Source organism: Triturus cristatus, chromosome 4_1 (genome assembly GCF_964204655.1).
Source record: "Triturus cristatus chromosome 4_1, aTriCri1.1, whole genome shotgun sequence".
In the NCBI taxonomy this organism is placed as follows: Eukaryota; Metazoa; Chordata; class Amphibia; order Caudata; family Salamandridae; genus Triturus; species Triturus cristatus.
Genome location: NC_140585.1, coordinates 59,028,433 through 59,052,284, shown reverse-complemented (window position 1 = coordinate 59,052,284; position 23,852 = coordinate 59,028,433). Strand labels below are relative to the sequence as shown.

Below are 23,852 nucleotides of genomic sequence, written 5' to 3'. Positions count from 1 at the left end.
ATCATATCATGATCCACGGTTGTAAAATGCAAGAAGAGCAAACCTTTGATTTTAAGGATGGAAAGTTAAATGTGGTGACCAGGTTCTTAATCTTTTCAGCTACAACCGGCATGGGCCAGTGGTCCAACATCCCAGCTGATGTAGTTCCACCAATGAGAAGAACTTCTGTTTTAGCTCTGTTCATCTGAATACATTTAGTAGTCATCAGGACATGAATGACTTGTCAAGCAGCCCCCAGATGACTGATGGAATTGTCAGAATCCTGGTCCAGTGTAAGGAAGAGCTGGCATAGGCTCACACTTAACCCTCAGTGCTGCCACAAACGGATTAAAGAGAAAGGGTGAGGTAGCTTAGCCCTTGAGTTGCTCAGTTATATTGCTGAGTGGAAAAGCAACGTTCTGAGAACCCCCAAACTGATAGGAGCAGAATGATTGGAAAGTCTGCCTGCAGTGCCTTCCATCGAGGGATATTCGACCAAAAGCAAGTGTTTGACAGTCTCTGAAGCAGTTTAGAGACTGAACTCAGACCTTAAACTTCCTAAACCACTAAAACCAGCGACTGCAACTGAAAGCGTTTGAGGCACGGCAGCAGAATCCTATTCGAGTGGACTCCATAGAGGGCACTGACTCAGCTTTGCCATTATTTACAATTGAGTACCTTGCAACTACCAAACCAGGTGAGGTCTTAATTAGTCTAACCCTGCACTACGTCTTGACTTGATACCAAGCACTGGGCCTTGATAAACTGAACACAGAGCGCCCAATCTGTAAAAAGATAAGAGTAAACACTTACAGTGGAAATGTATTCCATTTTGGTGACATGCCATTTTCCCAGTGCATATTGTCATTTCCTCAGTTTCCCTTTGAGACACCCTTGTACACACCGCAATGTTTGGTGGTTGATCCATTTGCCTTCCCACCATGGTAGGAGAGTTACCCCAGCATTCTGCTGAAGTAAAATCAAACATTTTCCAAGTTGTGAAAAGTTCAAACTGTCAAAGCAAACCATGCATGTGTAATCCTGTGCATATGTGGCCGGAAATTATACAGTGTCAAAACATTTACACCTCACAGGTATTCTTTTGTGGGTCGCTGTCAGGGATCAGCAGATCCATCAATGCCTTTCTGACTGGACACTGGGATGCTTGGTGCCATAAAACTAACTTTGGTTGGTCCTTTTGTGTCTTACATGTTTCTGTGAGCAAGGAGGGAGTTTTAGAATGTTTGTAATTTGAAACGCAGTCGCAAGGACTCAGGCTCAATGAGTTGTCCAGTTTCTATTTGGCACCAATTTCCTATTGACTAATTTTGTTTACAAACGTAGGAGGAGCCACTGAGTCCTAAAGACTTCTGAGAACATCGAAGCGCTATCCCCGAGGTTATCATTCAAAATGGGACTCAATGTTATTTGAGACCCCAATTCGTGCTCCTACACACAGTAAATGTTTTTGACTTTGTATCTCCCCAAGAGGATCCCGACATCTTCTGTATATTTTTTATTGCTCCTTTTTGCACCTCTTGGTGACAGTCAAATTCTTCTTTCACGTTGTAGCTGTTGTTGGACATTGGCCTTATTGCGTGTGGTTTGCTATGTTGTGCTGTGTCTGATTTCTAACCTGTGCCAGAGAATTCCTTGACTGCTTGACCTTAATACTTCGAGAGTCATTTACTCACAGAAAGTACCCTGGGTATTTAGTTAAAGTGCTGTAGCATTGGTGTCCCTGAAAGCACTGTGCCTGCCTGTAATAGTGCCACGTCACCACTGACTGATCACGAGACCCCAAGAAAATGCTTCTCTTGCTCCTGCACCTGACAGCTCCTGCCTGAGAGTACCCAGGTGGAGTGTTCTGCTGGGTGTGTTCAGCTGTTCTGGTCAGGACGTCTTCCTGCTCAGGACTTCTTCCTGCTTCTGTTCTTTGCGCTGCACTTGGTTCCTTTGCAGGTTTATTTTCACAAAGATGACCTCTCTGATTCCAGCAGGTCACAGGACCGGCCTTTCTTACCATGCTGTAGCCTCTTCTCGCACTTCTTCTACTGCCCTTACCAGAGCTTTTATTGTAGTTTGTAACTTTTCAAGCCGCTAGGCTCACGGGCTCCGTTATACTTTTCATGTGGCCATTGGTGTCCAGAGTTCAACTGTTCTCCACACACACAGGTTTCTTGATCATTTCCAGAAGGGTCAGTATTCCAACTCTCACCAAATGTCTCAACTCCTCAAAGGTCACAATAATGGAAATATTTCGTAGCTGCCATTATTTACACCAGCTCTTGATCCGAAGTCACTGCAGGGACATTATTCCAATTCTAGAACAGGATACAGTGTCAGCAGGATTTACTACTAGAACTGAAATCTGCCAAACTACATATTGTAAAGTCATATCTAAGCGTACACACTTGACTTTTATAGCTATTGCTGTGAAATGGGTACCATAAAGTCTTAAGCGAGGTTCATCTTCTTGAGAGAACTCTAATCCGTGAGAACATTATCCCTATTGATGTGGTCTATCTCAGAAGTCCACATGTTGCTGCATGTGCTCTCTATCAGTAATCCAGCTGTTCCTCGCTGTGTCTTGAGCTGTTTCTTTGCTTTTGTGGTTGTTGATCTCCTCTTTGGAACCAGACTAGTGAGCGGAAGGTTTATCTTCCAGTGCACTTGTGAAAGAACTTAACAAGGTGTGGCTGCAGGACTCGAACTTCAAGAGTTTGGACATTTGCAGAGATTCTGTCACAAAGACAATCTTAGCCTAATTTAATGACAAAAACATGAAGCTTGATCCGTCTGTAGCAGCCGTAGATGTTTCCATGAGAGGATTCTGGTCCTGGTACTTAACCAGGGTCAATAACATCATTACACCTTGCTTCTCGCTCAACCCTTCATTGGCCATGGTAGACGTGACATTAATTTCCACCTCATCTCGGGCACTCCATGTCATCCCCACTGGATAGCCAGCCTGTGCCAACCAGCACCAGGAGAATCTCCTCATTCTCGGGATACTTCCTCCCAACTATAGTCCTTTCAGCACCTGCTTCCTTCAGGGTAATGACCCCCCTCCCTTTGAGGCTAGCTCACAACACAGACCCCATGATATTTGGATGGATGCACCTAGGGACAGCCGTGTCCCCTTCCAAAATGGTGATTGCTGCTATATTGAGTCCAACAGGTGCCCATTACCCAAGTCAACACACTCACTATAATGGGTGCTGCTGGGACATGTCTGTCACCTGACAGTTCTTTACTGAATGCCCCCTCAGTGTGACCCCTGTGGCAAGTTATCCCTTTGAGCTTGAAAGAATATTCTTTTCCTTTTGTACTGATTTGAAATCCAATTCCTTTTTCGACTGTGTCATACCCCTGGGAATGTTATACGGTTCCTATGAATTAAGTAGGACTTTGTATTCTGGACAACATAAACGCCAGAATATGGGAATTCGGTTCACATGTATCATCAGGAATTGTTGGCCTGGTTCCTAACTAGTTCACAGTGCCCCATCTGAACCCCTTAAACTTATTTAGGATACCAGATGGTTAAGAGTTTCTTTACCATATCTGCCTGCACTCACTCCAAAGAGGCCTCGGGTAAATGGTGTGAAGAACTGGCAGGTTTTTTCGCATCCAAAGTATTCAGGCAAGCCTAGGAGTAGGCAGAATACCGGCTACTGATGTAGAAACTCCAAATATGAAGTTATCTGTAAGCAACCCAAAACTTAGCTCCTTCAAAGCCATCTCTTTGAAGGCTCTTGTAACTTTAAAATCAGTCAGGCTTCTTGATTGACCCATGGCCCCTAAACTGCTAGCTGCAGGGGCTGATATCATTAATCCACTGGTCAATAAGGTTCTTAATTCATCTCTAGTAACAGCCACGGTTCCTAGAGTTTGGAGACAGGCAATGATTCTACCCCTTTTAAAAAAACAACAGCAGATCCTGCCGCCCCCATCCCACTACAGGCCCATTTCCCTGCTGGCGGCTTTTCCCAAGATACTACAGAAGCAGGTAAATGGACAACTGTAGAAATATGTGGAGATTAATGGGCTTCTCCACCCGAGTCAATCAGGCTTCAGGGCCCAGTACAGCACAGAAACGGCTCTTGTAGAGGTATCTGAATTTATTAGGGGTACCCTGGACACCGGGGGTATAGTTGCACTAATATTATTGGATCTGTCGGCAGCATTCGACACAGTCCCACATGCTCTTCTCTTACAGCGTCTTCAGGAGATAGGAGTGACCGGGTTAGCCTGGAGCTGGTTAAAATCCTTCTTAGAAAACAGAAGCCAACAAATGTGGATTCCCCCCTGCTCTGCAAGTCGTCAAAAGGTGGATACAGCTGTCCCTCAGTGATTGGCGTTGAGCCCTCCACTTTTTAATATTTATCTCACCCCACTGATCCAGCTAGCTGAAAAATTAGGAGCAAAAGTGATCTCCTACACAGTTGCCACACAGTTGTTCTTCTCCTGGAGTAAGGAAACAGATTTGGAGAGCTCTCGTGTTGAAACCTGTCTTACCACAGTCTTTCATTCGCTTGCAAAAGTGCAATTGAAATGTAATGAGCATAAAACTGATATTCTCTTCTTTGGGGGGGAGGGGCAGAAAATGCACCCCTGCTGGATTCCCAACAGATCCGATAAAAGATTTGGGAATTTGGTTTGATAATACGCTGTCATTTGTTCCCCAAATTTAACAGGATGGTTGGAACCTGCTTTGGAATCATGAGATCTCTGAAGAAATTTTGGACTCTCTTACCATTCCATTACAAGAAATCAGTCATTAAGACATTGATCACATCCCGTATTGACTATAGCAATGCCCTTTATGTAGAACTTCCGGAATATCTCCAGGACAAACTTCAGGTGATCCAGAATGCCGCAGTTCGACTCCTGCTCAATCTCCAAGACGGTCGCACATCAGGCTGCATCTTTGGGATCTCCACTGGCTGCCCACTAGGGAGAGAGTGAAATGCAAGTCTATGGCACTGGTTCATGCAGCCCTGTATGGCAAAGGACCTACTTACTTAAGTACCAGATTTAGCATCTACAACCCGCCAAGACAGCTTCTAACTACCAAAACATTTCTGACAAGGACCCCTAGGGTTCGCAGACAGAGAACAAGAAGTAGATCACTCACTTTTTTGGGTGTGGCGGCTTGGAATCAGCTCCCTCTGGAATTACGTGCTATAAGCGATCCAGGACTGTTTAAAAAGAAGCTGAAAATCTGGTTCTTCTTGGTAAACTGAGCTTGTTTTCTCTCTGGTCTTCAGCCTGTACCGCACCGGGACACTCCCAGGAGTAGCTCTACACAACATAAGTATCCTATCATATCATATCATATCATGATATCAGCAACCACGAACATGACCACTCGTTTACAGGAATGGTGAAAAAGATTAACACTGTGGCTCTCCCTTAGTTTTGTGTTTTAGACATTTTTATGCTTTCCCTGCTCACTCTGCATAGCCACATATAACACATTTGTGTTTGCGATAATATTTTAAGTATATGCTGTGCATGTTGTTAGTTATTCAGGGACTCTTTGTGGGATTTCATCTACACATTTTTTACAAGGTCGTCTAGAATACATAACAACTTTGTGTACTGTTTTTTCTGCTTGTTTAGCAACAGCACCTAATATTTAGACATAACACGGCCGCACAACTGCATCTCCAGCACAATAGTTTTATCCTATAAATGGCGTTCTGTCCCCTTGGATGCAGAGAGGAGAATTCCAGCAGAGAGGACTGTTCTGGAATGACAGCAGTGCCTGACATGCAACCCTGCGTAAACTACGTTTACACTCATGATGTGGACCACCTAATAATCAATTCAAATAATCTTTATTTCGGTCAAAGACCCTCAAAGGTACAAAATTACAGACAGGAAATATCAAGTACAGGAGACAATAATAAAAAACAGATTATAAATATTATGTTGTACAAATTATTTAAAATGGAGAATTTAGGTAAAAAGTTAAAAAAGATACACAAGAGTAATTCTTCCTGGATAAGCAGCGAAAAAAATAAATCTCACGGAATTATAAAAAGGATTTTCTCCTACGCCACATGGCATTGATAAAACGTGAGACCGAGAAGACTATAGGCGTAGAGGTATTGGTTTGTAATATTCTGAGTGCCTGTTTGTAATTGCTGACCCCAAGATTTCTGCAAGGTGGAACAAGCCAGCGATGTCTTTAGATTAAAAAAATCAGACGTGAGTGAGCCCAACCCAGGATTGCTTAGGATGGTCGTGATACTGCACATACGATGTAAATTAACCAAATCGGCGCGAGACAACTCCGCACAAGATAAGGCAGGATTAGTCCAAAAACCTGGGATGCCCAGTCTCAAACTTGCATTCTTTATAAAGGCAAACCAGGGTAATTTATGAGTACCCACGAGGGCCAAAAGCTCTTGGGTTTCAAGTCTAAAGTGCAACAACTCAGGGGTAACCCAAAGTCTACGCCAATATAGTAAGGGTCGTAAGGTGACTACTTGCTCGATGGATCGAATACCCAAGTCCATTCTAATAGGTTTAAGGGGGGTGCTAGAGGGTAGGGCCAACAATGATCTGAAAAATGCATTTTCAGACCTATAGATGTCAGTTATCGTAGAGTGGCCCCACAGTTCTGCACCATACAAAATAGCACCACGTGCTTGGGCCCTATATATTTCCACGATGGAAGCGACAGGCTTAGTGGAGGACTCTCTGTGGAGTCTTAGTATGCCACCTGTGGTTTGGACCAATCTTAATTTTGCTTTGGCCAGTTGAGGGCCCCACTCCATTCTGTCAGTCAGAGTAATGCCCAGATATTCAAACACAGTGACCCTATCCAATGCTGTACCATTCAATGAGGGATTGGAACATCTGGTTTTTGGTAGTATTACAGACCATAAATTTAGTCTTTTGGGTGTTATTCTCCAACCCCCTTATATGACAGAAGTTGACAAAACTGTCCAGGGCACGTTGAATACCCATAGGCGATTTGGACAGTAGGAGGGTGTCATCTGCAAACATTAATGCGACCACCTGATCATTAAGTAATTTTGGGGCATCGATGTCTTTAACCCCTTTCAGGTGGGTAATTAGTGCATTTGCAAAGAGACAGAACAGAGTGGGGGCCAAAACACAGCCCTGTCTTACTCCTCTTGAAACTGGGAATCTTGTTGTTAGGGCACCTCGTTTACCACTCCTGACTTGTGCAAAGTTGTCCAGGTGCAGCCGCCTAATGATGTTAAGAAGGTTGGCGGGGACCCCCATGTCCTCCATCACTGCCCATAAAATTTGACGGGGTACCAAGTCGAAGGCAGATTTAAGATCTACAAAACTTAAATAGAGGCTGCCACCCTCTATTCTAACGGTTTTCCAGTATAAAAGTTGGAGCCTAAGTAGCTGGTCAACCGTAGAAGTCTTATCCCTAAAACCTGCCTGATAGCAACTGAGAATCGACTGGTCCTCCATCCAAATCTGAAGCCGATCGAGTATGATTCGTGCAAAAAGTTTTTGGCTTACATCAATCAGGCTGATCGGGCGATATTTGGCCTGAAGTAAAGGGGATCCTTTTTTAAAAACTGGAATAATCTCTGCTCCCACCCAGGTATCCGGTAATTTAGCACCCATAATTATAGCGTTAAACAAAAGACAAAGCTATGGAACCCAAATCGCCATTTGAACCTTATAAAGGTCACCAGGGATGTTGTTAAGCCCAGGCGCCTTACCTGCAGGGAGCCTTTTTATAGCAGATTCAACCTCCACTAAAGTGACTCTAAAATGAGAAGCTTCGATGGATGTGTGTGTGGAACTAGGAGAAGAACATTCTAATGCGTTCTCAGCATTCTGGGGCAGGAGATGGGAGGAGGGAACGAGAGAAGAGTTGGATACAATTAGGGGAGAATACAAGCGTTGGTAGTGCTCGACCCATTTCTCTGGTGCGATGTTGGGGTCGTCTGCCATACGGCCAACCCCACTACCATTTCTGATTATAGACCAAAATTCCCTCATATCCCTGTTCCCGAGTGCAGATTTTATAGCGTCCCATTTGCTGTTGTCCCAGTTCTGTTTAGCCTCATTTAACACTGACTTGTAGTGCAATCTCTTTTGCCTTATCAATGGTCTATTCAGAGATTTGATAGCAACCAAAAGTGCCCCCTTTGCAATCTTGCAATTATGGTCGAATCAGGTAAGGGGTTGCTTGTTCTTCCTTGGTTTGGCCAGTAGTGGGTTAAATATATCAGCAAGAGCAGACACTAAGCCCAAATGAATGTGGTATGCCTGTTGGGTATACGAATCCTGGCCCTGATCTAAATAAGCAGCTAATACTGAGAGTGCCTGGTGAACAGCTTGGTATAGAGTGGTCATTTTGTCAAGAGACCTTTTCACCGTAGGCCATTTAAGCCTTCTTCTATCATTTGAAAGGAGAGGGGTACCACGGGTGACGGGTCTTTCCTCTTTAGTTAAGCCCATCTCAGGGAGACTTAGATCAAGGACGAGGGCATCATGGTCACTATCATGACACGGCAAAATCATGAAATCTATAACTCTAGGCCAAGTCCTAGTCTCTACCAAGACGTAATCAATACGAGAGGACTGGCCAGGTCGATTAAAAGTTGGTCTACCCTCCAAATCAGATTGTGAGCGACCATTGCAAGCTCTCAAAGAATATGCCAAAGTAATAGAGTTCAACTGGAGGGCAAGAGGTGTCCATGACTTAATCGGTGGGACTTGAAGGTCAGGAATGGACCAAAGTGAGTCCTCTTCAGAGGTAATAGACTCTGCAATGCCCGGCAGGGGTTCATACTGACAATTAAAATCACCCGCAATAATCAAAATAGTCTCTCCCTGTACTGTTGGAATAAATTTGTCTAAAATATCTAATAATGGCGATTCTTTACCCGGCTGAGTGGGCCGAGAATAGACATTAATAAGGGTCAGAGTGAATTTGGAAGGAAAGGAAAGTCTAACACATTGTAAATCAGGAGAAAGAGTATCTACTTGGGACACAGAGCAGCCTAGATGGGAACCAATTAGGATAGACAAGCCCCCGAAAGGTCTACCCCTCTCAGCAGTTTGAGCCAGGTTGTTAACAGATAGAAAACCCAACCTGGAAAAATGCTCTCTAAGCCAAGTCTCCTGGAGCAGGCAGACATCAAACTGGTCGATAAAAGAACCCCAATCTGGTAGGTCCATCTTGTTACGGAGCCCCGCTACATTCCATGATAAGATGGAAAATTTGTTAGCATTTGCTGATGATTCAGGGATTTTAGTGATAGGGGATCTTATCTCCACAAATATAGGAGAGGGAGGTGTAATTGCCTTGTCACTCTCAGATTTAGTGCTACCATTCACCGTCAGGGAGCCTACAGGGGAAGTAGGTAAAAAATAAGGGGAACCCCCGGGAGCATCAGACCTGCTTGTGTCTAAGTTTGAAGAAATAACAATAGGGTCTAAGATGGTTCTGGTCCCCAGGTTACTAGTCGGATGGAAAGAATAGGTGGATGTAACAGGAAGACCAGAATGGAAACCACCAACCTTAGCCAATGGGCCTAAATGGTTATTGCCTAGTGACGAATCGACTGGCCTGATGAGTCAATCTACTTCCTCCAATGGCGTGTATCGATTTGAAACAGGCAAGTTGAAATGAGTAGAATGGTGTTGCAGGTTGGCAGGTAAAGGCTGCATAGTCGAGGCTCTTCCTTCAAAGTTAATTAAGGGCTGGGGGGCACCCATCCTCCGGGGGCAAGGATAAAAGAAATCGAGAGAGAGAGCATGAATTTTCACAGAGAAATCCCTGGCCGTCAAATATTGCATTATTATTCTTCGAATGGTTTCAGGAGATCTAAAATTTATAATCACACAATCCCCAGGAAGCGACTTATGTGTGGGGCCCACCCAGGCAACCCGCCTTACCATCAAAATGTCACCAGCCATGCTATATGGGAATTGTTTGTTTTTGGCCAGCCAGTACAAACTCTTGTTGCGTAGTTCCAAATGGGATTCTCTAATACCATGCTTCAATTCAGGCAATCCTGCCAGTATTAATACATAAGGAGCAGCTTCCGGGTGTAAGTTGATTGTGGGAAGGCTGGTTTGTGGGGGCAGGTGGCTAACCCCCCCTACATTCCCTGAGGAAGATAACGAAAGACTATTAGGGATTTCAACTGCATGCCTGGTTATAGGAGGATCTTGATTAACAAATTGAGGTACGGGCAGTGGATGTTGTTATGTAAAATAAGAGAAGATGGACCAACCAGTCCCTGGCCATCAGTTGAAGTAAGATCAAGGTTATTACTAGGAACTGCAGGATTTAAAGGAAATCGAACATGAGACAAATTGGAAGCTACGTGAGGCTGCAAGGTCGGGGGTGGTGGTAAGTTCTGTAAGGTCAAAGGCCCATGGTTTAAGGTGGGGGCTGTATGGATGGACCTAGATTCCGAGCTAGGATGGACCTGAGATGAGTTATTAATAAGCATGGTATTTTGCAGATAGAGTAGGACGGGGGCAATCTCTTCCCTCACCATCAGTCGACACTTAGCAAGTAGATCCGCAATTAGAGCGTGAGCCCAGGGAGGGTAAGACTGAGATGGGGGAGATTTGGGAGAGATGGACCTCCCTCTTGGTTTCTTCCCTTTGGACCCCCCTTGGGTAACTAGTTTTTTCTTCCTGGATTTAGCGATGACACCCTCAGTTACAGGCACAGTATTTAAAAATGTAGGCGGATCAAGGTTAATAAGAACCTCATTTTGGTCACAGTTCAAATCTATGGAGTTCGCACGATCATACGCGTGAGATTGGGTGAGATGAAAACAGTCCGGAGTGATTGAGAGGTGTCTTTCAGTCTGTTCAATTTCAGAAGTGACGACTCCAATCGCCTTCTGAAGCATTAAATCAATAGCAGTGGGCAAAGGTGGTGAATGTAGATTAGACTTTGGGCCAGGGCGCTTTGCTGCGCAAGCACGTTTCCCCTGTATACGAGAGGGAGGGGCTTTGGAGGCCATCACAACCCAGGAACAATAGCAGCTAATCTGATTACAGTTCAGAACCTTATAAGTGATGAACGAATAAAATATCCAAAAATCCGGGGGTTAGAGGGTTGGCCCAGCCCAGGCACCTCCAGGCAGTGACGGGCAAGGACGGGCCCGCCCTTGGCCCGGGCTTTGCCCGGGCGAGCCCGCGCGCGTCCCGCGCTGCGGGAGGCACTCGTCGCTTAAGTGGGCCTCTGGCGCCCACTGGTGACACCCAGCGCGTTCCGCGCACAGCCCCCTGGGAAGTGGAGTTCAGCTCCAAGCCGTTCCCCTCACGGCGGTGACACAAGTTGTATGAAAGCAAAACAGCTCTGCAGGGGGTGAAAGGACTGAGGCAGCGGGGGTGGAATTCAGCCGTTCCCCTCACGGCGTATGCAGGTAGGCGTATAGCGCGTCGAGAATATTAACTTGCAACTGAGATTACAGAATACTCACAGACTGGGATGTGTGTGGCACAAACCACGGGGGTGGCCCAGCGCTGCCTCCTCCTGTCTCCGACGGGTACAGACGGGCCACCCTTGGCCCGTGCTTCGCCTGGCGCGCCCTCCTCCTGGTTGGCGATTGACAGCGGCTCCCGCAAAGTGGGTGCCGCGCTGAACTTTTAAGTGCCTCCGGGCGCGGGATAATGGCGGCAGCGCCTCCTGGCGCGGAAGTATGCAGCAGGGCAGTGTGGGATCTGTGGTCCTCCTCCTGGTTGGCGATTGACAGCGGCTCCCGCGAAGCGGGTGCCACGCTGACCTTTAAGCGCCTCCGGGCGCGGGATGATGGCGGCAGCGCCTCCTGGCGTGGAAGTATGCAGCAGGGCAGTGTGGGATCTGTGGTCCCCCTCCTGGTTGGCGATTGACAGCGGCTGATATAGTAGTATTTATTGCCCCCACTTGATTTCGCTCAACTCCCCTTCCTTCCTTACCTCCAAACTCCCCTGTCTGTAATGGGAGGAGGAAGGGAGGAGAAGGACCCTGATGTTTTTCTACCCCTCGGTGCACACAAGACGGTAGCACACAGGACGGAAGCAGTAGTTACAAAGCTGCGGGTCAGAGTCAAACCCAGTACTGGATCTCTCTGAGAAGCCCTGCGGGGGGCGATAGGGAGAGGGCTCTCACCGTGAGCTAGGCGCATCAGCAGGGGGCGATCGCTGTAGCGTGGTGGTGCGGTCGTATAGCCTTGTAGCGCAGAGACAAGCAAGGCCAGTGATAGCAGCGAGGGCAGTGGAGCAAGAAGAAAAACCAAACCCGTTTATGTTCAGCTGTCCTCGATGTTTGGGTAATACGTGACAGCAGGGCTTATCGGAGCTCAGCAGGACTCAATGGGACTCAGCGGGACACAGCAGTGGGACTCTGCAGGCAGCAGATAGCAGACAGACATTTCTCCCCCATCCACGCTGTAAGAATCCTCAAGCGTCCAACGCCATCAGAGGCTCGGGGAAGACCGGAAGCTGGAGCTCGGAGCAGGACGCTCGGAGCGGACCACCTAACTAAATACACCAGGTCTGGGGTCTTAGACCAATCACAGAGATCGCAAATATATCCCTATGCTCATATAGTAAGGGAAGAACTAGACCGATATATAATTTTCCATGGTTGGGATGTTTGTCCTATACAGTCTGGTAGTAATTCTAATTACTTTTAGTTGCATCTGCCTAATGATTGCAGCACATTTGCTTCAAAATAAAGTACGATTGTTTCAATAAATGTATTGTAAACTTTCTTTGTGTCTTTCTTATGTTTACTATGAGCATGCATGAGTGAGTAAGAGAGTAATGAAAGAAGAGGACCCATTTCCACTCTTCCCTTGGGATGGACGGTCATCTTTGAGGTTGCTGAAATCACCTGTTACTCTGGGAAGATTAGGAGTTCAGGTGAGGCACTGTGAGCTAGCAGGATTGCGCCGACAGGTCCTGACATTGTAGAGAGACTCAGTCCCCATACACTGTCGTCCTGTCATCCTAACACACAGTTCTACATTACCAGCGGAATCCGTGCAACAGGTTCAATCATTATAACATTACTATGTGGTTATATGACTATATTATCCTACTCCTACCTAAGACTACCTATACTATTGTTATGTTATGTTATTGTGATTTATATAGCGCGCGATTACCAAATAGGTGTCCTGGTGCTGTCCATTACTCCCTGATCCAAGAACCGGAATTATTTATCAAATAGCCAAGTCTTCAGCTCCTTCCTAAATTGCAGTACATTTTCCATGCATCTCAAGCGAAGAGGCAATCCGTTCCACAACTTGGCTGCCCCCGTATGAAAAGCTACGGCCTCCCCAACTAGCTTTTTTTATGATGGGGACCGTGATCAGACTGGCGTCTGAAGAACGGAGACGCCGGGCCGGGACATACCTTTTGAATTGCTTTATGAGGAAGTCTGGGCCTTCTCCGTGTAGGGCCTTAAAGACCAGACAAAGGGACTTAAACTGGACCCTACACTTTATTGGAAGCCAGTGTAGGTCTCGAATGGCCTTTGATATGGGAGAGAATTTGGGGATGCCAGTTAGGAGTCTGGCCGCCGCGTTCTGCAGAAGTTGCAATCTGTGCAACAGGATTTCCTGAATGTTGAGGTATAGACTGTTGCAGTAGTCCAATCTGGATGTTATCAGGGCCACTACAACAGTCTGCCGATGCTCCTGAGGAAGTAGGAACAAAATCTTTTTCAACATTCTCAGGATGTAGCCGGTTTTAGAGGCTACCGTCTTTACCTGTAAAGCCATGGATAGTTTGGTGTCTACCACCATTCCAAGGTTCTTTACTTTATTTACCGGAGTGGGAAAGGCCCCCAGTTCCTGCGGCCACCATGCAGGGGTCCAGAAACTAGGGTTGTTACCAAACAGCATAACCTCTGTTTTGTTAGAATTCAACCTGAGGCAGTTGCTTGCCATCCATTGGGCCACTTCAGACATGCAAGATTGAAAATTCTGGTCCATCCCTAGTTCGCGGCCAGGATGTAAAGACACAACAATTTGCGTATCATCCGCATAGGAGGTGACATTAAAACCGTGGTTTCTGATAATAGGCGCAAGGGAGGAGACGTAGATATTGAACAAGGTGGGACTCAGCGAGGATCCCTGTGGGACCCCGCAAGGCAGCGAAAAAGGTTGGGAAGAAAAATTTTCCAAAGATACTATTTGGCTCCGATCAGAAAGAAAGGAGTTTAGAAGATCCCATGCCTTTTGCTGAATTCCTGCTTTCCTAACTTGGTCCATCAACAAACCGTGATGGACCGTGTCGAAAGCAGCGGATAGATCCAAAAGGATCAAGGCTGCTCTACCTCCCTGATCCACCGCGGACCTGATCTGTTCCGTAGCCATGATCAGAGCGGATTGGGTGCTGTGACCTTCCCGGAATCCGTGCTGAGAGGCGTCCAATAATAATGTGTTCTTCACAAAGGCTGTGAGTTGTTGGTTTATTGCCCTCTCTACTAGTTTAGCTGGAAATGGGAGCCGAGAGATGGGCCGGAAATTATTTGGGTCTGAGGGATCTAAACTAGGTTTTTTCAAAAGAGGGAGGATAGAAGCCTTTTTCCAAATTACTGGAAAAATCCCTCCATCAAACATGCCGTTAAAGATTGAAGTGAGGTGGGTGGCTATAGGCAATAGAGCCAGTTTGATGACTTTCAGCGGACATGGGTCCAGTGGGGACCCGGAGTTGACCTTGGCTAGTAGCTCCAAGGAGTCCTGAAGGGTGAGATGTCTAAACTCCTTAAGGATAGCGGGAGATGGTGTCCCACTGGTCTCTGTCTCGTCCTCCTGATCCTTCATAGTAAGGTCACTAAGACTAGTAAAGATAGTGTTAAGTTTGGTCAGAAAAAATGATGCTATTTTTTCGCAAAGCTCTGTACTAGCCGGAACAGAGGCAGGTTTTACTGAGGACAGCTTATTAATGGTAGAGAAAAGCTCTTTTGTTGAATTTTTTGCCGCTAAAATCTGAGTGGCATAGTGCTTTTGCTTGGCTTCCCGTAACATTCGTTTATATTTGGCCAGACTTGCCAAGTATAAAAATGTTTTCCCCCTCCGTATATGCCTTCCTCCATTTGCGTTCCAAGCTCTTACATATACATTTTTGCAATTTTAGTTCGCTTGTATACCAAGGGGCTGAAGGCACCGTTCTAGTAAAAACCGCTAATTTGGGTGGAGCCAGATTTGCACAAGCCTGGGTAAGCCAATTTGTATATGACAAGGCCGCCTCCTCCATATTGCTGGAAATGGGTGTAAGAGAGGTGGCAAGTGCCCTAGATAAGGTCTCAGCTTCCACCCTGTTCCAAGCTCTGACTTCTTTGCACACTGTTTGGTGTCGCCCATTAGCTAAGTGGGGTGTGGGTGTGATGTTAAACCGGACTCCCGCAAGGTCTGACCAGGCCAGAGGTATTAGAGCTGAAAAAGCTAATTCTGAAATGTTGGAAAAAACCCCATCGAGGGTATGACCAGCCTGGTGGGATGGGCCCGTTACATGTTGAATCAACTCTGCAGTTTCCATAATATTGAGGAGTCGTACTGTGTCTGGATCATCTGCCCGCTCAAGGTAGAAGTTAAAATCCCCATAAATGGTATGCGAGTTCCCCAGCAAGGCATCCTCTAAAAGGGTACCCAGTGAGGGAAAGAAAGGTGATTTAGTACCCGGGGGTCTGTAAGTAAGGGTGCCTTTAAAGGAAAAATGACTTGTTAGTCTCAAGTTGAATGCGAGTGCTTCGCACGCTGGCAGCGACAGTGCTTTAAATGTTCCCTGCACTGAACTATGATATAGAATGGCTAAGCCACCTCCCCTCTTATTAGATCTATGAAGAACCTCACAGAAAAAACCCGGGGGGGGTGGCTTGCACTAAATCTGGACCGGATGCCTCGTCCGTCCAGGTTTCTGTGATAAAAGCAATTTTAATATCTAAGTCCACCAGCAGTTGAGAGCATTCCGTACTGTGTTTAACCAGAGATCTGGCGTTTATTAGGATACAGGAAAAAGTCTCTAACACCTCATTAGTCAAGAGACTCTCCTTAGTCCTGGTTTTGATACCGTCGGACCATATCGATGGTAGAGGCATAGAGCAATTGGGGCAGGTGCCAGGGGACCGAGCGTATCCAATCTCTGCCGCTACGCAAGAGCACTTGAGCTTACTCCCCCTCGAATTTAACTCCATCAAGGAGGCTCTAGAATAAACGAGTCGTTTGTGATCACCTGAGAGCATTTGAACAGGGTGTAGGGCGCTGAGCGCGACCTGGGCGCGGACGGGCTTGCCTTAGGCAAGTGGGAGTACTGTATCACAAAGCCAGCCTGTGTAGAACAGGTTATCGTCCATCTATTTTTTGCCATCAGTCTTTGTGTGTGTGTTAAATTATAAGGCAAAACCATTCTGTAGCATTTAGATATTTCCAAGGCACATGGTTGGATTTTAAAGCCTGCAATTTCCACTCAATTACATAATCAATCTCAGTTGACTGTAAGAGAGACATGTCATTAAGTATAACATTGAATGCATATGATACAATATTATTTTACGAATATATGTGAGTTGACAATGTAGTCATGTCGTTGTCCTCAACAGCCAATGCATTTTCCAAATGAATCCTGTCAATTTGTCTTACGTTTTCAGCAGCTACCACAGTTCATTGTAAGTGACGTATATATGAATCTTTTAGAATGTGGTGACCTAGGACCCAACAAGAAATCTTGTAAATCCATTTCATCAGAAAGGAAAAATAGATGTTCCTTAACTGCTGATAATGTGGAATAAAGAATTTTCCAGGTAGCGCGTCAAGAATTTTCAATACTATTAAGGACACGGAGGCAAGGATTATGCTTCTCTTTACTTTACTGACATAAACAGCAGCCAATACACTTTAAACTAGCATATCCCCGGAAGGACAACCCCCTCCATAGTATGCACCAATCACGTAACGCTCATTGGTATAAATGTCTGTGACGCAATGCTTCTTCCTCTTTCTTTGCAAAAACCTTCAGACACTGTTCTTAAACGTGACCCTAGAACCTTGAACTCCGCCGATTCCTTCATCGACTTGAACCTGAACTTAACCACCAGAACTTCTTCTCCTGATCCAGATAGGATTTCTCCATGACTCCTTAAGAATGTATTTCCAACAAGAATACGAGCGGGTAGAAACTCAACATCATAGTACATAACATAATATAAACTCATATTTGTCAATATGAACAAATCAAACCTCATATTTTATAACACTGTTTCTAGAGTGGGATAATCCTTGCTTCTGTGTCCTTAATAGAATTGAAAATTCTTGACGCGCTAGCTAGAAATGTTTGTATTCTATGTCAGTCCACGGAGGCTTCAGATTATGCTAGTTTAAAGTTGCTCCACCACCGCTGTTGGTTTATGATAAAACGTCTTGAAAGTAGATTCAGCTCATCACAAAGAGGACTTGCTCCTGGCGTCCCTCGGGGTTTGGAGCTCAGTCCTACCCTTTTTAATATTCACATCAGACCTCTGGCGGAGGTACTGAAATATTTTAGACTATCTCACTAGTGTCGTATGCTGATGACTCTCAGCTAATTATTTCCCTGTCGGCAGAGTCAACTGGCTTTTGTGTCAAATTTTAAAACTGTGAATCAGCATTGGCCAAATGGATGCACGACAACTGTTACAAACTTAACTAAAAAAAAACAGAGATCCAAGGAGTACCCAGCCTAGCTGCCTGGATGCAATGTCACATGCCCTCCAGAACACTACACTCCACCAATCTAAACCTGGCCCACATCCCTCGTCACACCAGAGCAAGAACGGGAGGTTTCTCCTGGAGCGTTACCTTTATTATATACTTCCTGGAGCGTTACCTTTATTATATACTTCCTGAAGCGTTACATTCATTATATACTTCCTGGAGCGTTACCTTTATTATATACTTCCTGAAGCGTTACATTTGTTATATACTTCCTGAAGAGTTTTCTTTGTCATATAGTTCTTGAAAGGGTTACTGCTGTTACACTCTTCCTGAAACTGAAGTGACAGCAGCACATCCTGATCCATCTCTTTTTCCACAATCCCTTCTTGTTTAAATTAAATCTTGGCCATGTGCATCTTCCTCAAGCTGTACTTCTAGCAAGAGGGCGCTCTGTGAGTGCTCTTTCTGTACTAAGTTACTCTGTGAACACTGGAAAATCATCTCCTTTTCTGAATTAGGTAAGAGTGACATGTTCAATGGAAGATTTAGTTAAATATCTGTGTATAGTGAAATATCTCTTGGTAACTTTCAAAAATGGTAAAGAAGAAATGTCTTTTACAACTAGTTAAATATTGTGTATTCACATTCTCTCACATTTCCATTTAGTGATTTTAAATCTCTTTACATCCAATAGGAAACCAGCCTTGAATGCACAAATGATCGTGAATAATGACAGTAATCGTGCAAATCTAAAAAAAAACGGTTAGAAAAAATTAGCTCCAATATTCAGGAAAAGATCTGCACAGTCAGAGACTGAGGAACCTGAACATAAACTGATAGATCCCGGAAGAATCAGTCTAGAGCAATTCAGTGGATCTAAGAGTCTGAGCTGTGCACCTCCATGCAACATGACTGAAAATGAACTCTAGAAAATTAAGGCAACGACACTGACAAACCACCTCCTGTATAAACAGGCCTCCACCACCAGCTTTGATCATGTGTTCGGTATGAGGTGGATACAGAATTACTCTGCTTCCTGTAATGAATGCAGACCGCCATTCAGCACTCTAGGTGTATTATAAAAATGTTCTGGCCAAACCACAGGAGCAAGAGAAAAGCACAAGGGAGTGGAGCCAAACAACTGAAGGGTAAAGGAAGAGAGGGTCTCTGATCTACCACAGACTGTCCCAATGTGCATCAACCAGAAGGAAGACTAATCTTTACCGGTAAACATGCAAAACCATTCCGCAATATAAAGACATAACCACCTACAAAAAAGCTTTACTTGCCACAATTATAATAAATGTAGTTGGTGACTTTTGTGTTTCATTGTGAAATCTGAAATCAACCATTCAAAAATACCACACACATACAGAGAATGTGAGAATAACACAAGTGCTTTATCAACCATGTTAGCTCTTCAGGAAACGCAGTCATGGGATGCAGACAATCATAAACCCGACCCAGAGACACTAATCAAGAAAGAAGAATCATACACAAGCAGCAAGAACTTTAGTTTGTCATCACTACTAAAGAGCCATCAGCAAACACACACAGGAGAAGCAACGTGCAATTGCAATGAATGTGTGAAGAACTTTAGTCAGTTAGCACTCCTAAAAGATAATCAGCGGACACATACAGGGGAAAAACCGTACCATTGCACTGAATGTGGGAAGAGCTTCAGTCGGTTATCAAATCTTCAAAGACATCAGCGAACACACACTGGGGAAAAAGAATACCATTGCAATGAATGTGGAAGTAGTTTTAGTGATTCCTCAAATCTCAGGATTCATCAGCGAACACACACAGGGGAAAAGCCATTCCAGTGCAGTGAATGTGTGAAGAGCTTTCGTCAGTTATCACATCTCCAAACACATCAGCGGACACATACAGGGGAAAAACCGTACCATTGCACTGAATGTGGGAAGAGCTTCAGTCGGTTATCAACCCTCTGGAGCCACCAGCAAACACACACTGGGGAAAAACCATACAAGTGCAGTGAATGTGGAAGTAGTTTTACTGATTCCTCACATCTCAGGAGACATCAGCGAACACACACAGGGGAAAAACCGTTCAAGTGCAGTGAATGTGTGAAGAGCTTCAGTCAGTTATCCCATCTCCAAAAACATCACCGAACACACACTGGGGAAAAGCCATTGAAGTGCAGTGAATGTGCAAAGTGCTTTAGTTGGTTATCACAGCTACAACGTCATCAGCGAACGCACACAATTTAAAAGCCATTTAAGTGCTTTGAATGTGTGAAGACCTTTAGTCGATTAGAAAACCTACAAAGACATCAGCAAACGCATATTGGGGAAAACCCATATAATTGCATTGTATGTGGAAGTAGTTTTAGTGACCCTTCAACATTAAAAAATCATCAGCGAACACAATTCGGGGAAAAGCTATTCAAGTGCACTAAATGTGTGAATAGCTTTAGACGATTATCAGCTCTTCAAAGACATCAGCATACACACACAGGTCAAAAACACTACCACTACAGTGAATGTGGAAGTAGTTTTAGCGACCCTTCAACATTAAGAAATCATCAGCGAACACACTTAGGGGAAAAGCCATTCAAGTGCACCGGATGCGCAAAGAGCTTTAGTCGATTATTAATTCTACGAAGACATCAGCAAACACATACAGGGGAGAAACCATACCATTGCAGTGGATTTGGAAGTAGTTGTGGGAAGAATTTTTAGCAAACTACAAGGATTAGTGTTAAAACCTATAAACACAACTCACTTGAATAAGTTTAACAAGCACAGACTGGAGAATATTTCTAGCTGATTTTGGTGTTTGGTCCTTTTGTACAACAACTGGTTCAATGACAACGTCCAAAGGCACAAGAAGTCAAAGTAGGAAATTGTGACCTGTAACTGTGAGAGATAATGCTTGCAGTGCACAACATTTACATCCGAAGCCCTGACGAGGGAGAAATGATGCTCATTTCAATCCTCACATGCATCTGTAAATGCACCCACCATAGTGGCACTTCCCAAGAGGTGTCCAATATCAAGTTGGAGCCTTAGGAAATTTGCTGGCTCACCACTGACTGTAAATGATTCACGGTGAGATTAATTGTATATGATTATATTTTAGACCTTTCTTATTTACAGAGAATCACCCAACCAACTCCTAACTGGTGAAAGCACAAAATCCGTGCATAATGGCAAAATTATTGATCATAGAGAGAGCTGATGAAAAATTTAGTTCTTAATACGTTTATGAAAGGTTGACGGTTAAGTAAAGAATCTTGAGCAGTAAAGAATTCCAGCTCTTGGAATCCAGAAATATCGACTCCCTGCTTTATATTTCTTTTTTTTAAATATGTTTATTAATTCTGATTATAAGACAATAACAGTGGTCATCGGCATAATATGTAAACATGCGCAAGTAGACATCAGCTGTGTATCTAGTCAGCAGCAAAGGAGAATCAAACAATATTAGTGTGCACCAAATCATTATCGTGGGCCCCATCTTCCCAGTCCAACCATATACCCAACCATATAAGATCATTGTGAATCGGAGAGCAAGAGTCCTTAGTGTGTAAGCCAAGGCTTCCATATTTTCCAAAACATTTTACGGCAGCCCCGTGCTTTATAGCTTGTCATCTCCCAGCATATACATGTCTATGCTCTTTCTCCATTCAACAAGAGATGGAACTTCCGCGGCCCCCCACGCCCTAGGTATGTCTCGTTTAGCGACCACCAACCCTAGCTGCAGCAAGACCAACTTAGGTTTAGGGAGGTCATTATCTGTGGAGATTCCCAGCAAAACAAACGAGGGTTGGAATTGTTTCCCCCAAAACATTTTCCATCTCTCCCATCAGAGTCATCCAGTACCTTCTGCTTTACATTTCTTCAACCTTTGCATTGGAAAAGAAATCTGGATTCGTAAGTAAAGGAACGCAAAAGAGTTTTGGCACAAATGATATTCAGGTTTGCATTTACAAGCTATAAGCCCAACCTTTTTTAACATCTATATCCAATCTCTGGCACAAGTGTCCAGGAGCAGAGGATTAGCTGTGGTATCTTACGCGGATGACACACAGCTGGTGGTGGCATTATCTGACGACTTTGGGCAGGGTGCACTTAAGTTTCAGGAAGATTTAACAGCTATTGCAAAGTGGATGACGGCCAATTGTCTTCAGCTCAATGGCAACAAATTGGAGATCTTGGTGGTGGGCAAAGACATCCATCTGTGGAGTGACCTCTGGTAGCCGTCCTCTTTGGGCCCTCCGCCGGCTCCTAAACCGGCAGTAAAAAAATCTAGGAGTCTGGATAGACTCCCATCTTTCTTTTCAAACCCAGACTAAGGTGGTAGCCGGAGTTTGTTTCGGGCTCCTACGTGGGCTTAAACCTTTGCAGGGTTTCTTCAATCCTACCATCCGTCAGGTAATCATTCAGGCCACAGTACTCTATAGACTGAACTATGCGAGCTCCCTAAATATCTGGGCCAATAAGGCAGAGATACTGCGTTTACAAAAGGCACAAAATGCGGCAGCCCGAGCCCTCCTTGGTCTACCGAGAATCTGTTCCATCGATAGTTCCATCCGCAAACTACATTGGCTGCCGGTGGAGAAATGCATCCGAGACTCTCGGTATTGCCCACAGAATCATGATTCTCCAATCTCCTGCTATTCTGGCTAGCCTCATGGCGTCCTATAGACCTACCCATCAGCTGCGCTCCAAGGAGCAGCATCTATCGGTTGTTCCTCAGTTTAAGAGAGTACGGACCGGAGGACTCTCCTTCCATATTTGTGCTCCTAAGCTTTGGAACTCCCTCCCTGCACATATTAGAAACATTCAAAATCATTCTCTCTTCCGTAAAGCCATCAAAACTCACCTCTTCCCTGCATAATTGCCTCCTGGGTGTTCTTGGGTTGCTTTTGGCAGTGACATTTTAGCACTGGGGCGCCCGTTGCTGGGGCAGCTGCGCGCTTTATAAAACCCCTTAACATAACATAAGAAGCAAAAAGAAACCCTAGTTTTATAAACTGCCGGTGAATGAATGGACATCAAAAGTGCTGCCTCGTGAGCAAACAGTGAATCTTTGTGATGCAGTTGGGATGTCCTCAGACCACAAATAAGATATATCGTAGCATTCTGAAACATCTGTAATGTGCTTTTGTGTTGCTGGAGCTGCCAAATACACAGTGTTCTCATAGCCCAGCCTTGCTTAGAGGAAGGTGTTCACCGATATAATATGAATATCAGGAGAAAGGATACATCTTCAGTAGCCAAAGATAGTAGAAACAAATGCTTTCCACCGAGTTCTTTTTAACAAAGTGCTGAGTCCGGGAAGTTCTTCCTGCTGCCGACCATCATCACCACCACCACCACCACCACCACCACCCAACCAGTGAGGAACAGCAACAAGACTGCTCTTTAGCACACCCATCCTTATACATAACACACTACAGGGGTTTGCTCCAGGGTCAAACTCACTTTACTTTCACGTTAACAGCAACAAGTTCTAAACTGAACAAATTATATTTAGAAACAGGTGGTTTGTACGGCCATTAGTGGCATAATAAATTTGAAACCCAATGCTTTATAAATCTGTATTAATGATACTTAACCAAACATCTAAACACCACCCATGTATGGACATCCAAGAGCCTTTAAAAACCACACCACAGAGGTGTGTACCAGGATCAAACTCAATGTACTTCAAAGTTAACATGAACTAAATTATGATACAGCAAGAACAATCATGATGCTATGAAATGTACACAATGAGGACTAGATTTTACATATTAATAAGAAACATATGTTTTTTGATATGTAATAAAACAACACATTTATTTGAATTCATGGTATTTGACTGCTGATTGTACAGGAGATCTTAAATGTGATTTATTCCCTAAACTATAAAGATAATATGTGATGTCAGCAAGGAGCCTAGTTTATTTGAAAATAGAGCGGTCTGCATTTGATATATATTATCATTATCTTCAGCTTTTGTAATAGGAAAAAAGACAGCGATTTTGGTACTCCCATTTCTATTCATGGAATTGAAAGCATAAAGGTATATAGCATTTATGACCTGCCTTTACAATGTATAAACACGAGGCATATGTTTAATTGATTAGTCTTTACGATATGAGACCACTTTACATCTCCGTGTCTTTATAGGGAGTCTTCATCTTGGTATAGTGGTTACCTCCAAAGCAACTTAAAAATCGAAACCTCTTTTGCTTATTGG

General features: G+C 44.5%; 1 protein-coding gene across 4 annotated transcripts in view; it reads left to right on the top strand.

The window, feature by feature from the left end:
* LOC146839502 (uncharacterized) overlaps positions 1-23,852 on the top strand; it is a 60,244-nt gene that overhangs the window by 24,167 nt on the left and 12,225 nt on the right. Inside the window, exon 2 of one of the 4 annotated variants that reach the window (XM_085651552.1) lies at positions 18,334-23,774. The exons of the other annotated variants lie outside the window; for them this stretch is intronic. Coding sequence (XP_085507678.1) covers positions 19,049-19,873 — 825 coding nt within the window. The 5' untranslated portion in view covers positions 18,334-19,048 and the 3' untranslated portion in view covers positions 19,874-23,774. Of the gene's footprint in view, positions 1-18,333; positions 23,775-23,852 lie in introns of those variants that run through there. 4 annotated transcript variants of the gene reach the window in all.